Source organism: Salvelinus fontinalis, chromosome 26, assembly GCF_029448725.1.
Source record: "Salvelinus fontinalis isolate EN_2023a chromosome 26, ASM2944872v1, whole genome shotgun sequence".
In the NCBI taxonomy this organism is placed as follows: domain Eukaryota; kingdom Metazoa; phylum Chordata; class Actinopteri; order Salmoniformes; family Salmonidae; genus Salvelinus; species Salvelinus fontinalis.
The window spans coordinates 39,090,152-39,105,883 of record NC_074690.1 but is presented as its reverse complement, the minus strand read 5'-3'; the positions used below and the strand labels follow the sequence as shown (position 1 = coordinate 39,105,883).

The following is a 15,732-nucleotide window of genomic DNA, read 5'->3' as shown; positions in this document are numbered from 1 at the left end:
TAAACCTCTTCTTCAGACAGCTGGCACTCTAACCACACACACACACACACTTCTTACTCAACAGGTACCCTACAGGGATTCTAATACATCTCACTAGTATGGGAATCCCAGCTAACAGTCTGTTAATGTGTGTTCCCCCCCCCATCCCTGCACACAGCAGCACTTCCCTTGTCGCCCTCCTCTCTTCATCTTTCATAAGTGGACAACCCCTCTCTCTCCTTCCCCTCCCTCCTGGAGACTGCACTGCAAACCAGTGGAGAGCTCTCCCTCCCTCTCCTCCCTCCTCCCATCCCTCTCATCTCCTTTTATCCCTCTTCCCACCCTTTTCTCTTCATCTCCATTACCACCCTGTCTCTCTCCCTCGCTGTTTCTCTGTCCCTCTTTCTCCCTCTCTTTTTAGTTATGTTACAATGAAGTACAATTTGTGCCTGAAATGATGAAACTACTGGGCCAATCAAGGTATTTTTTTAGTGTAAAAAATCTCTCACTCTCCACGTGCCTGTAGGGAGTATCTTTGTGCGCTTGCTGAAGCTCAAACACTTCCTGTTTCCCCCCTCCCTCCTGCTGCAGTGGCACCAGTTGTCGTGGTGACAGCCTATCACAGCTGTATCTCTTCTGTTCTACGGAACCCCGAGAAGCTTGACACAAAATAGAATGACAGTTATTTGTTGATTTGGATCCCCATAAGCTTTTGCAGAAGCAGCAGCTACTCTTCCACAAAACATGACACGTAACAAACACTGATAGACAAGGACAGTCACACAAATGTTAAATCCAATAATGTACAAACAATCAAATAAAATACAAACAATACAACAACATGTATGTTGTTAGAGTGTGTCTGTGTGTGTGCTTGTGTTAGAATTCGATTTTAATCTCTGTTCATTCTCTTTCTGTAACTCTGTGTTCTATTAATTATTTCTCTCAATTCTTTATTTAATAGTGTTCTGTGTGCAATATCTTGAAAAGTATACTGTTCATGAAAACACATTGTCTGTTCCACTTCACATGCCATTCTATCTGCTGATGATGCTGTTGAGTGATTGATTCTTGACCACTGGGGAGGCCCTAACGATCTGATGGTTGATTGATTTTTCTTTCTACTCCTCCTCCTCTCTTCCTCTTCTTTCCTCAGTTCTGGTCTGAAAGGACAGAATAAGTGAAGACAATATCCAGTCATTATGCCTAGTATAAACACATGCAGGGAGAGGTTTGGTCAAGGACCTGCATTCTTAACAAATCTCTTACACATTTCAGAAAAAAATCTTCTCTAAACCTTTTTGGATTTTCAACCGGAGTGTATATCTTTTTTTTATTATAGCCAATTATTCAGCAAATCACTTTCACTCGTCTTGTTAATGCTGACTGGGTAGAGTTAGCCCATTCACTAACTACCTTTAGCGTCTATTTCGTGAAGGTATCTTCTGGCCGGGGGCGTTTTGTTACGCTTCGAACACACCGACTGCGTCATTGCGTTTCGATACACCAGAAGTACATTCATTTCCAATGGAACGCTGCATTTGCCTTGCAGCATTGCGTTGCAGAGGCAGTTGCAGTGCGTTCTGTGTGGTGCATACGTTCGATAAATCGAACGTATGCATCAAATTGTATGAGTGGACTTGACAGAGAGTAGCAAAATATGAATGTAGATTTTTTTGTTGCACACATTCAGTAAAAAATTGGGATTACATAAAAACAGTTTGATTGCATAATTTCTTTACATTTTTTATTTATTTATTTGCCAAGTATATTATTTATTCGACACACGGTAATTTGACCAAATTATCAGGGGTACAGTAGTATCTACCATTTCCATTACTATTTATCTAGCATTCACACTCTTTCAAACATGAACATTTGGTAAAGTTATTAGGGGTAGTAACTAGCATAATTTATTTGACTATTTCTTTCACACACACCTCATTGGCTAGGTTAGCAAGCTAGGTTAGCTAGCTAGCTAACGCTAACTAGCCACATCTAGCACAAGCTCACTACTAAACTGACCTGGCAATCCTACTATCGTGGACACTTGTCTCCAAGCAGCATTTTCTGTGTTTATGTCCCTGTAGCTGTCAGCAGTTGTGTCAAAAAGACACGGTTTTGAGGATACTGCGAAAATGATTCTCTCCTCCATGTGTCCAACCGCATGCGACCATTTGCAAAAGGTACCTGCATCAGTATAGTTGCCTAGTTGCGCAAAATGTTATGCAGCAGTGATGCAATGACGCAGCCGGTGTGTTCGAAGCGTTAAGAGCCCCGACGCTCGTTCTTAACGTTAACACTTTATTTGAACATATAACGCTTGCAGTACGGTATTGGAAACATAAGGAACGTATCTTTCAGCGAGAAATACTACACAGATAGTACACAAGATACTACAGTACGAGAATATGAACTATAGGGTTAGTGTTCCCACACGGCCATATCTTCATGTTACGGCACTTGTTTTACGTTACAGACAAGACAGAGGCGACCACCTGTGCAAACTAGCTATCTAGCGTGCTCAAACACCTGTGTAGCAAGCGTGTAGTTCGTCGGCTGAAGGCACACAGCCGCACGGATCTGTGTAAACCCGCTACAGTAAGTGTATATTTTTTTTATTTAAAATATTCTTTCTATGAAATATAAGTTCCATATGTTTCGAAAACTGTATCACAAGGGACGATTATTGATGTTTCAAAATGTTAAAACAGTTTCGGGATTGTAGATCACATGGTCCCACCGGCAAGGAGTGCTTATAGCTGAGAACTCTTGGGATAGGGCAGAATGCCTTGGGTTCTCGAGAGCAAGGGTTGGGTACACTCTTAGAAAACAGGGTTCATTTGGGTTCTTCGTTCAAAATGTCAAAACCTTTTCCAGAAAATGTTTAAATCCCCTAGAGATAGAACCTCAGAGTTCTAGCTATAATTCAAAAAACAACTGCCATGTTTATCAAGCATGATGATGACTCAAGAAAACAGTTGTGAATACCAATAAGCACACAATCTGAAGCCACAATCATATGACAAACTACAAGCTAGATAAATAAGGTGGTTTGAACTTTATAAGCTACCATTTGTTAGCTAGCGAGGAAAAAGCCATCTCTAATTAGCCATTTTACAAGCTAGGCAACTGGTCTTACAAATAAATATTAATTTCAATAAATGAATATGCCAAATAGAGCTACAGTCCCAGCCTGACATATTCACGATTAGCGCATTGTATATTTTTATTTCAGTGTGGAGTCAGAGGCAGAGGATCCCTCTTTCGGCTGCTGCTGATAACAACAATGGTTCTCAACTGGTTTTGTCTCGGGACCCAAATTGAACCAGGTTGTCTGGGTAGGCCTATACATATTATTTAGTCTAAATTCTTGCAGATTTAAGATTGACCCATATTTTGGCTCCTCTGTTTTTTCTTCTCAGAAACCAGCCAGACAATATCCCAGACAATAGCAGTAGGCTAGCTGTTCCATGAAGAAGGCATAAACCCTCTGAAGGTTGGTACCAAGATTGATATGGGCTGTACCTAAACTGTTGTGGTTTGAGTCTGCATGACTGTAAGGACAATACAACCTCAAAACTATGTTGGTATTCTTTAGTGTATTATATTATCTTCTTAGCTAGTACTATTACTATTTTATAGTAGTAGGCTAGCCTAGCCATACATATATGGAACACATTTGGTTCAGTAGGTGAAGAAGAACCCTTTAGGGTTCTATTTGGTTCAGTGAAGAAGACGCACTAGGGTTCTGGTCAAATGGTTCTAATATAGAACTTTTAGGGCTGCCATATATAAAGCATATTCATAGGACCCTTTTTGGTTCGACTTCTAACCTTTTTTCTAAAAGGCTAGGGGCATGTTGTCAAACCTCAATCTATGATAGGAGAGCCAGTGCGCGAGCGCGAGCTCAGTTTATTAACGGCGCCGCACCGATAACCACGCTGAAGCCGCCCTCCTGTAGCATCTCCCGTTTTCTCATTCACACCCCAGTTCTCGAAAGATGGTCGCGGTGGAAACATCCCCCAACTCGTCTCCTTCGGCGGAATGGGTCGGCTGTCTGGATAAAAGGTGCGTAGAAAACATTCCAGCCTCTCGGTCATGGCATCCTCGTGGCAGTCTAAACGCCTGGAGAGAAAAAAAACAACGAATTCGCGTTCGATTCATTCATCAGCGTCAACGTGACAAATCGTAATCGGTCATCTCTGCATGCGTGGGTGAGCGAGATATGTGTTATTGCGTATCAGACGTCATTGACATCTTCATCTATTTGGTTGCGGTAAAAAAAATCAAAGCCAATTTCTAGGCTACTATTCATTGTGGCTTTAAGGTTACCCTTGTGTGTTTGTCCTTTTTGGTAGTCGTCGACAAAGGCGTTGATGGTCTTCTGGTTCACTGATTAATCCTTTTCACCACCGCAACGTTGTCACATTTTATTGCCAACGCTGCCTACACGCATAAGTCAGGTTATGCATTAGATTTAGACAGAACTTTACTGTAGCATGTGCAGATTGTATTAGCCTACAAAGAATAGTGCATAGGCTTGGTTTATTTCAGGCGTGAAACAAGCTCGAGCCAGAGTCTCCTCTTTTGAAGAGTCATTTGTCAACCAGCTGCCTATGTGGACTGTCTGCTGCCAGCCATTCAACACACACACCAAAGGAGGTGGGTGGCAACGTAATTGAGGAGGTTGGGTCCATAGTAATGACTGGAATAAATGTAATGGTAATCACTCATCAAACACACTAATCTTCCATGGTATTTGTATTATTTTCCGGAGAATGCATAGAGCACCTAGTTGGTTATCCCTTTTATACCGTGGCTATAATTGAACACATTTACTGCTAGAAATGTGTTCAACATCCACTGAAGTAGCTAGCAAGTTTACTACACTGAACAAAAATAAATGCAACATGTAAACTGATGGCCCCATGTTTCATGAGCTGAAATAAAATATACCAGAAATGTTCCATTCGCACAAAAAGCTCATCTCTCAAATGATGTGCACAAATTTGCTTACATCCCTGTTAGTGACCATTTCTCCTTTGCTAAGATAATTCATCCACCTGACAGGTGTGGCATATCAAGAAGCTGATTAAACTGCATGATCATTACACAGGTACACCTTGTGCTCGGGACAATACAAATACACTCTAAACTGTGCAGTTTTGTCACACTACACAATGACACAGATGTCTCAATTTGAGGGAGCGTGCAATTGGCATTGCTGACTGCAAGAATTTCCATCAGAGTTGTTGCCAGATAATTTAATGTTAATTTCTCTACCATAAGCCACCTTCAATGTCATTATAGAGAATTTGACAGTATGTCCAACCGGCCTCACAACCACAAACCACGTGCAACTATGCCAGCCCAGGACCTCCACATCCGGCTTCTTCACCTGCGGGATCGTCTGAGACCAGACACCCGGACAGCTGATGAAACTGTGGGTTTGCACAACTGAATTTCTGCACAAATGGTCAGAAATCATCTCAGGGAAGCTCATCTGCGTGCTCGTTGCCCTCATCAGGGTCTTGGCCTGACTGCAGTTCAGCTTCGTAAACGACTTCAGTGGGCAAACGCTCACCTTCGATGGCCACTGGCATTCTGTAGAAGTGTGCTTTTCACGGATTAATCCCGGTTTTAACTGTACCTGGCAGATTGCAGACCGTGTTTATGGCGTTGTGTGGGTGAGCGGTTTGCTGATGTCGACGTTGTGAACAGAGTGCCCCATGGGGGCGATGGGGTTATGGTGTGGGCAGGCATAAGCTTGAGACAACAAACACAATTGCATTTTATTGATGGCAATTTGAATGCATAGAGATATAATGATGAGATCCTTAAGCCCAACGTCGTCCCATTCATCCGCCAACATCACCTCAAATTTTAGCGTTTTAGCGTCGTGCCTAATAACAGCCCTTAGCCGTGGTATATTGGCCATATACCACACCCCCCCCGTGCCTTATTGCTTAATTATAACACACAGCTTTCCAAGAAAACAAACAGACATTTAGTGTCTTTACATATATTTTAGAGGCTATTTATACAGAACATGGGTATAAAACCTGTGTAAACTGTACTTATAATTATGACAATATTTTAGGTTGACAAAATATTGTCAACACAATTTCTGAAATATCACGTCTTACATTTTCCTTTAAGTAAAATTAGGAAATGCTTTTAACCCCTTAATAGGAAATACAGTCACCTATGCCTTCACTGCCATTCATTTCAATTAGACTTGTTTGGATTACTCCCTGACTACAATGGCTGACATTATCATACCATTCTGGCACTTTGAGGGTATACAGTGCCTTTGGAAAGTATTCAGACCCTTTGACTTTTTCCACATTTTGTTGCGTTACAGCCTTATTCTAAAATGGATTAAATCGTTTTATCCCCCCTCAATCTACACACAATACCCCATAATGACAAAGCAAAACCAGGTTTAGAAATTTCAGCAAAAAAACTGATGTCAGATTTACATAAGTATTCAGACCCTTTACTCAGTACTTTGTTGAAGCAAACCTCTCAATCCTCTCTGTCAGGTTGGATGGGGAGGGTTGCTGCAGAGCTATTGTCCTGAAGCCACATTTGCGTTGTCTTGGCCGGGTGCTTAGAGTGGTTGTCCTTTTGGACGGTGAATCCAGTCTGAGGTCCTGAGTGCTCTGGAGCAGATTTTCATCAAGGATCTCTTTGTACTTTGCGCCGTTCGTCTTTGCCTCGATCCTGACAAGTCTCCCAGTCCCTGCCGCTGAAAAACATCTCCACAGCATGATGCCACCACCATGCTTCACCATAGGGATGGTGCTAGGTTTCCTCCAGATGTGACACTTGGCATTCAGGCCAAAAAGTTTCATCTTGGTTTAATCAGTCCAGAGAATCTTTATTCTCTTGGTCTGAGAGTCTTGAGGTGCCTTTTGGCAAACTCTAAGCGGGCTGTCATGTGCCTTTTTACTGAGGAGTAAAAGGCCTGATTGGTGTATCTGGCTACACTACCATAAAGGCCTGATTGGTGTAGTGCCACAGAGATAGTTGTCCTTCTGGAAGGTTCTCCCATTTCCAGAGGAACTCAAGAGCTCTGTCAGTGACCATCGGGTTCTTGGTCTCCTCCCTGACCAAGGCCCTTCTCCCCCGATTGCTCAGTTTGGCCGGGCGGCCAGCTCTAGGAAGAGTCTTGTTGGTTCCAAACTTCTTCCATTTAAGAAGATCCACTGTGTTCTTGGGGATCTTCAATTCTGTAGAAATCTTTTGGTACCCTTCCCCAGATCTGTGCCTCGACACAATCCTGTCTCGGAGCTCTACGGACAATTCCTTCGACCTCATGGCTTGGTTTTTGCTCTGACATGCACTGTCAACTATGGGTCCTTATATTGACTGGTGTGTGCCTTTCCACATCATGTCCAATCAATTGAATTTACCAAAGGAGGACTTTAATCAAGTTGTAGAAACATCTCAAGGATGATCAATGGAAACAGGATGAACCTGAGCTCAATTTCGAGTCGCATAGTGAAGGGTCTGAATACTTATGTAAATAGGGTGTTTTCTGTTTTAGTATTTTTTTTAAAATTTGCAAAATAAATGAAAACCCTGTTTCCACTTTGTCATTATGGAGTATTGTGTGTAGATTGCTGAGTATTTAAAAAAAAAAAACATTTAGAATAAGGCTGTAACGTAACAATAGGTGGGAAAAGTCTGAATACTAAAAGGGTCTGAATACTTTCCGTAGGCACTGTATATTAGGATCTCTGATCAGAGTATAGAATACTGTATTATCCATTAGGACAGCTGGGGAGTGTTTTGATGTTATGTTTGATGTTTTAAATTCCATCTGTATTGATGGAGGATAAAATTAAAGAACCCATTTGATCAAGGCTGTACTGCGCGCGAGCACATCGCAACAGTCCATTTCTATATCTATCCTCATTATAATGACACAGCCACAGGTAACCATTGGCAACTTGAGCTCATTGCTCTCTCTTTCTCGCTCTCTCCGTTCTGTGTGATGCAGTTAGAAAAAGCGATGTTTCTAATAGGCATCACGAGGCGTCATCCTAAGAGTAAAGTGCCATCCTTTCCTTGGAATGCTGACAGGGGAGTTGGTCAATGTAGATGAAGGAAAGGACGCCATGTCTGCATCTCTCCTGGTGGTGGAGATGAGGTTACAGTAGACATGCTGGACGGACGCGCGCGCAAACACGTGCACACGCAATGTACAAATCAATAAGCCCAGGCAGCAATGCTAAATCAGCCGTCTGTTACGGACAGCTACTTTAAGTGTGTGTGTTAGTGATGCGCTGGTCAGCTGTTTGTTCACCCACACTCTCCTGCAATTGCTAATAACCCATCCACAACCGCACCGACTATATCTGATAAAGTGAACATTTGATGCCTGCACCCAGCCCTAAACCGCTAATACAGAAAATTAGCTGTAGGCTACAGTCAGAGGGGTGCCAGACTGCTATACAGTGCATTCGAAAGTATTCAGACCCCTTCCCTTTTTCCACTTTTTGATATATTACAGGCTTATTCTATAATGGATTAAATAGCCAGAGCCCGGACTTGAACCAGATCGAACATCTCTGGGGAGACCTGAAAATAGCTGTGCAGCGACGCTCCCCATACAACCATACAGAGCTTGAGAGAATCAGCAGAGAAGAATGGGAGAAACTCGACAAATACAGGTGTGGCAAGCTTGTAGCGTCATACCCAAGAAGACTCAAGCCTGTAATCGCTGCCAAAGGTTATTCAACAAAGTACTGAGTAAAGGGTCTGAGTACTTATGTAATTAAGGTTTCTGTTTTGTATTTTTAATACATTTGCGAACATTTCTAAAAACCTGTTTTTGCTTTGTCATTGTGGGGTATTGTGTGTGTGTGTGTGTGTGTGTGTGTATTGATGAGAACAAAAAATCGATTTAATCCATTTTAGAATAAGGCTGTAACGTACCAAAATGTGGAAAAAGTCAAGGGGTCTGAATACTTTCCGAACGCACTGTAATAATTTCCGACATTTTTGTAGGCTAGTTGTTAGTCAAGTTGTCTAATTAGGTAGGCCTACATGCAGCTTCTCTTCTTTCATTATATGTTGCCCTAGAAGGCTAAATAAACTCTTTCTCATCAGAATGTCATAAATAAATAGAATGACTGCTTCAGTCTAGTTGACAACGGTCAAGTTTCCTATCATCTCTGCTTCTTTCGCGGTGCAAAGACGTTTACTGTAGGGACCGGGAATAAAATGCAATAGGGTTAACTCAACCCCCCCAAAAAGGGAAAGATTTTCTTTGCAAAATTTCCAAATAACATCAGTTTGACCAGTTGTATGGAAATAGAAAGATGTGAAAATGACCTAACGTGTTTCTGATAAGATTTCAGTTCGGCTTGGATGCATATTTTATGTTGCGGTTGAAATACTATCAGCTCTTATGATGCTGATAAAGAAGGCACCTCTACAGACGGTATCCAACTTCACATTTGCATTCTCTCAAGATGCTGAAATAAATACATTATATTTCTCCACTCCTGTTCCCAAGTCAAAATTTTACCTACATTCGGTGTATAATTTTACTGCAAGAAATGCCTTGCAGGAGTTAATATTAAGGCTATGTGAGAGATTATAGACCTACTGTCAGAGTCCAGATTTCCAGTTATCCCATCTGAACAGTAGGCAGTTCCCTTGACGTGCCGTAGGCCTATATGAAGTCCCTATCTTGTGGCTGTCGACTTTGTATAGCTCCTTACAATCCTCATCACACAACACAGCTGGCACTGCTATTAGCCCATCCTCTTTTACCACTTAACCAACTCTTTCCAAAACATACATTTTCTGTCCCTCCCTACTCTTTATTTTAAACTCTCCGTTTTGCAGCTTTTCTCTTAAGTTAAAACTCTCTACAATCTAAGCCGAGGGGTTCTACTAAGCTAAATGGAATTGTTTTAAGAAGGTCCTACCAAGGATCATTTTGCTATTTGATTTTGTATTTTATGACCCCTTGAAGGATAAAAAAAAGATTTGATACATTTAATTTGGCCTTATAGCTATTAGCCCATACAAACGCATTGAATAATAGATTTATTACATGTAACAGATGGTCCCCCCCAAAGATCTAAGGGAAGTTTGTTCTGAAGTGACTGTCCTATATCTGTGAAATATATGAAAGATCAGGAAACAAACTCAGCAAAAAAAAGAAACGTCCTCTCACTGTCAACTGCGTTTTTTTTTCAGCAAACTTGACGTGTAAATATTTGTATGAACATAGCAATATTCAACAACTGAGACATAAACTGAACAAGTTCCACAGACATGTGACTAACAGAAATTGAATAATGTGTCCCTGAACAAATGGGGGGTCAAAATCAAAAGTAACAGTCAGTATCTGGTGTGGCCACCAGCTGCATTAAGTACTGCAGTGCATCTCCTCCTCATGGACTGCACCAGATTTGCCAGTTCTTGCTGTGAGATGTTACCCCACGCTTCCACCAAGGCACCTGCAAGTTCCCGAACATTTCTGGGGGGAATGGCCCTAGCCCTCACCCTCCGATCCAACAGGTCCCAGACGTGCTCAATGGGATTGAAATCCAGGCTCTTCGCTGGCCATGGCAGAACACTGATATTCCTGTCTTGCAGGAAATCACGCACAGAACGAGCAGTATGGCTGGTGGCATTGTCATGCTGGAGGGTCATGTCAGGATGAGCCTGCAGGATGGGTACCACATGAGGGAGGAGGAGGTCTTCCCTGTAACGCACAGCGTTGAGATTGCCTGCAATGACAACAAGCTCAGTCCAATGATGCTGTGATACTGCCCCAGACCATGACGGACCCTCCACCTCCAAATTGATCCCGCTCCAGAGTACAGGCCTCGGTATAACGCTCATTCCTTCGACGATAAATGCGAATCCGACCATCACCTCTGGTGAGACAAAACCGCAACTCGTCAGTGAAGAGCACTTTTTGCCAGTCCTGTCTGGTCCAGCGACGGTGGGTTTGTGCCCATAGGCAACGTTGTTGCCGGTGATGTCTGTTGAGGGCCTGGCTTACAACAGGCCTTCAAGCCCTCAGTCCTCTCTCAGCCTATTGCGGCGGACAGTCTGAGCACTGATGGAGGGATTGTGCGTTCCTGGTGTAACTCGGGCAGTTGTTGTTGCCATCCTGTACCTGTCCCGCAGGTGTGATTTTCGGATGTACCGATCCTGTGCAGGTGTTACACGTGGTCTCCCTGTAGCGCTGTCTTTGGCGTCTCACTGTACGGACATTGCAATTTATTGCCCCGGCCACAGTCCTCGTGCCTCCTTGCAGCATGCCTAAGGCACGTTCACACAGATGAGCATGGACCCTGGGCATCTTTCTTCTGGTGTTTTTCAGAGTCAGGACACTAAAGAGGCCTTTCTACTAACTTTTTATAACTGTGACCTTAATTGCCTACCGTCTGTAAGCTGTTAGTGTCTTAACGACCGTTCCCCAGGTGCATGTTCATTAATTGTTTATGGTTCAATGAACAAGCATGGGAAACGGTGTTTAAACCCTTTACGATGAAGATCTGTGAAGTTATTTGGATTTTTACGAATGATCTTTAAAAGACAGGGTCCTGAAAAAGGGACGTTTCTTTTTTTTGCTGTGTGTATATATACACATACAGTTTAAGTCAGAAGTTGACATACTCCTGACACTTAATCCTAGTAAACATTCCCTGTCTTAGGTCAGTTAGGATCACCACTTTATTTTAAGAATGTGAAATGTCAGAATAATAGTAGAGAGAATTATTTATTTCAGCTTTTATTTATTTGATCATATTCCCAGTGGGTCAGAAGTTTACATACACTCAATTAGTATTTGGTAACATTGCCTTTTTAAATTGTTTAACTTGGGTCAAATGCTTCAGGTAGCCTTCCACAAGCTTCCCACAATAAGTTGGGTGAATTTTGGCCCATTCCTCCTGACAGAGCTGTTGTAACTGAGTCAGGTTTGTAGGCCTCCTTGCTTGCAAATGCTTTTTCAGTTCTGCCCACAAATATTCTGTATTATTTGAGGTCAGGGCTTTGTGATGGCCACTCCAATACCTTAACTTTGTTGTCCTTAAGCCATTTTGCCACAACTGTGGAAGTATGCTTGGGGTCATTGTCCATTTGGAAGACCCATTTGTGTCCAAGCTTTTACTTCCTGACTGATGTCTTGATGTTGCTTCAATATATTCTCAGAATTTTCCTACCTCATGATGCCATCTATTGTGTGAAGTGCACCAGCCCCTCCTGCAGCAAAGCACCCCCACAATATGATGCTGCCACCCCCGTGCTTCACTGCCACCCCCGTGCTTTAACGATGGTCATTATGGTCAAACAGTTCTATTTTTGTTTCATCAGGCCAGAGGACATTTCTCCAAAAAGTATGATCTTTGTCCCCATGTGCAGTTGAAAACCGTAGTCTGGCTTTTTATGGCGGTTTTGGAGCAGTGGCTTCTTCCTTGCTGAGCGGCCTTTCAGGTTACGTTGATATAGAAGTTTTACTGTGGATATAGATACTTTTGTAACCGTTTCCTCCAGCATCTTCACAAGGTCCTTTGCTGTTGTTCTGGGATTGATTTGCACTTGTCGCACCAAAGTACGTTCATCTCTAGGAGACAGAACGCATCTCCTTCCTGAGCAGTATGACTGCTGCGTGGTCCCATGGTGGTTATACTTGCGCACTATTGTTTGTGCAGATGAACGTGGTACCTTCAGGCGTTTGGAAATTGCTCCCAAGGATGAACCAGACTTGTGGAGGTCTACAATTTTTTTTCTGAGGTCTTGTCTGATTTCTTTTGATTTTTGCATGATGTCAAGCAAAGAGGCACTGAGTTTGAAGGTAGGCCTTGAAATACATTCACAGGTACACCTCCAATTGACTCAAATTATGTCAGTTAGCCTATCAGAAGCTTCTAAAGCCATGACATAATTTTCTGAAATGTTCCAAGCTGTTTAAAGGCACAGTCAACTTAGTGTATGCAAACTTCTGACCCACTGGAATTGTGATACAATGAGCTATAAGTGAAATAATCTGTCAGTAAACAATTGTTGGAAACATTACTTACATTCACAAAGTAGATGTCCTAACCAACTTGCCAAAACTATAGTTTGTTAACAAGAAATTTGTGGAGTGTTTAACAAAAATGAGTTTTAATGACTCCAACCTAAGTGTATGTAACCGTGGGGACTGCAGGTGATGTGGTTGTATCATCCCACTCATCACTAGTGTGTGTGTGGATGATAAGTGTTTGCTTTTACATGAAATCTGATCTGACCTCAGTTATTAACAGGCTTTAAGTTTAACTTCATTAGATTAGAACTGATCTGTAATACAGAAGGTGACAGAAACACAACACAAAATCAATGGAGGTGAAAACATGACATTTATCTCAGAATAAAAAAGGGTCAATCTGTGATTGCTTCATCCATTTTGGACTGTTAAATAAATGATCTACTGTAGACCCATTGATTCATGAATGTCACGTGTGCTCCCTCCGGCCTCTAGGTCGCCAGGCTGCTCGTTATGGCACACCTGTCACCATCGTTACACGCACCTGCGCGTCATCAGACTCACCTGGACTCTCTCACCTCCCTGATTACCTTCCCGATCTATGTCACTCCCTTTGGTTCCTTCCCCAGGCGTCATTGTTTCAGTTTCATGTCTGTGCGTTGTTTGTGTTTTGTATTTTGGTGTGTTTATTTATTGAAACACTCACTCCCTGAACTTCCTGACTCTCAGCGCACATCGTTACAATGAAGGATAGAACTCGTACAGTGCATTCAGAAAGTATTCAGACCCCTTGACATTTTCCACATTTTGTTACGTGACAGCCTTATTCTAAAATAGATTACATTGTTTCCCCCCCCCTCATCAATCTACACACAATACCCCATAATGACCAAGCAAAAACAGGTTTTTAGAAATTTTTGCAAATGTATAATAAAAAAAAAAACGTAAACCTTATTTACTTAAGTATTCAGATCCTTTGCTATGAGACTTAAATTGAGCTCCGGTGCATCCTGTTTCCATTGATCATCCTTGATGCTTCTACAACTTGATTGGAGTCCACCTGTGGTAAATTCAATTGATTGGAAATTATTTGGAAAGGCTGTCAATATAAGCGCCGAGACAGGATTGTGTCGAGGCACAGATCTGGGGAAGGGTACCAAAACATGTCTGCAGCATTGAAGGTCCCCAAGAACACAGTGGTCTCCTCATTCTTAAGTGTAAAAAGTTTGGAACCACTAAGACTCTTCCTAAAGCTGGCCGCCCGGCCAAACTGAGGAATCGGGGGAGAAGGGCCTTGGTCAGGGCGGAGACCAAGAACCCGATGGTCACTGACAGAGCTCTAGAGTTCCTCTGGAAATGGGAGAACCTTACAGAAGGACAACTATCTCTGTGGCACTACACCAATCAGGCCTTTATGGTAGTGTGGCCAGACTGAAGCCACTCCTCAGTAAAAGGCACATGGCAGCCCGCTTGGAGTTTGCCAAAAGGCACCTAAAGGACTCTCAGACCATGAGAAACAAGATTCTCTGGTCTGATGAAACCAAGATTGAACTATTTGACCTGAATGCCAAGTGTCAAGTCTGGAGAAACCTGGCACCATCCCTATGGTGAAGCATGCTGTAGGGATGTTTTTCAGTGGCAGGGACTGGGAGACTTGTCAGGATCGAGGGAAAGATAAACAGAGAAAAGTACAGACAGATCCTTGATGAAAACCTGCTCCAGAGCGCTCAGGATCTCAGACTGTGGGAGAAGGTTTATCTTCTAACAGGACAACACTAATCACACAGCCAAGACAACGCAGGAGTGGCTTTGGGACAAGTCTCTGAATGTCCTTGAGAGGCCCAGCCGGAGCCCAGACTTGAACCCGATCGAATATCTCTGGAGAGACCTGAAAATAGCTGTGCAGGGACACTCCCCATCCAACCTGACAGAGCTTGAGATGAACTGCAGAAAAAAATGGGAGAAACTCCCCAAATACAGGTGTGCCAAGAAGACTCAAGGTTGTAATCACTGCCAATGGTGCTTCAACAAAGTCCTGAGTAAAGGGTCTATTTCAATTTTTTTATTTGTTATAATTTTCCAAACAAAATATTTTTTGATTTGTCATTATGAGGTATTGTGTGTAGATTGAACAATTTTATTTCATCCATTTTAGAATAAGGCTGTAACGTAACAAAATGTGGAAAAAGTGAAGGGGTCTGAATACTTTCCGACTGCACTGTTAATGCCTGATGAGCTCAACTGTCATACACCGTCAGAACCAGAAATATTAGGTTGTTATACTGCGTTGATCCATAGCCTCAAAACATGGTTAAAACAATTTTCTATCAATCATGGTCAGTCCTTGTATCCATAGCTCTGTCTGAGTTTGAGTGGTTAAATTTATCCAGCCCCATCGCTCAGTTGTTTACCGAAACAGTGGCGGGGAGGCCACTTGATTGTTGGAACTGCAAATGTCCTCTCAAGTGCAGCTCCTGCTTGTAAATTTGTTTATTTAAAATGGCACTAGCTGTATTTGGTTGAAATGATAAAAATAGAAAACTATTAGTTTGGAAAACCAAAGTATATATTGTGATACAGTAATGAACAGAGACTTTGGAACTCATGTGCTGTAGTATACAGTAAGAGAAGCTTCTAGAGCTCTCTGGTCTCTCCTGTCCTCTCTCATCTGTACCACTGCAGGAATAGGTCAGCCATCTCTCACTGTGGCTCAGCTTTAGTCAGAGGTGTGTGTGTGTGTGTGT

At 42.4% G+C, this 15,732-nt stretch overlaps 1 protein-coding gene across 6 annotated transcripts in view; it reads left to right on the top strand.

Annotated features, from left to right (window-relative positions):
* Positions 1-3,229: 3,229 nt before the first annotated feature.
* Positions 3,230-15,732, top strand: part of LOC129824293 (rap guanine nucleotide exchange factor 4-like) — a 42,163-nt gene continuing 29,660 nt past the window's right edge. For 5 of the 6 annotated variants that reach the window (XM_055883840.1, XM_055883843.1, XM_055883839.1 and 2 more), the window contains exon 1: positions 3,885-4,050. Coding sequence is in view for 1 of the 6 variants with exons in the window: in XM_055883843.1 (XP_055739818.1) it covers positions 3,983-4,050 (68 nt within the window). In the remaining 5 variants the exon portion in view is untranslated. Of the gene's footprint in view, positions 3,321-3,404; positions 3,479-3,884; positions 4,051-15,732 lie in introns of those variants that run through there. The other variant, XM_055883837.1, reaches the window with a different exon arrangement.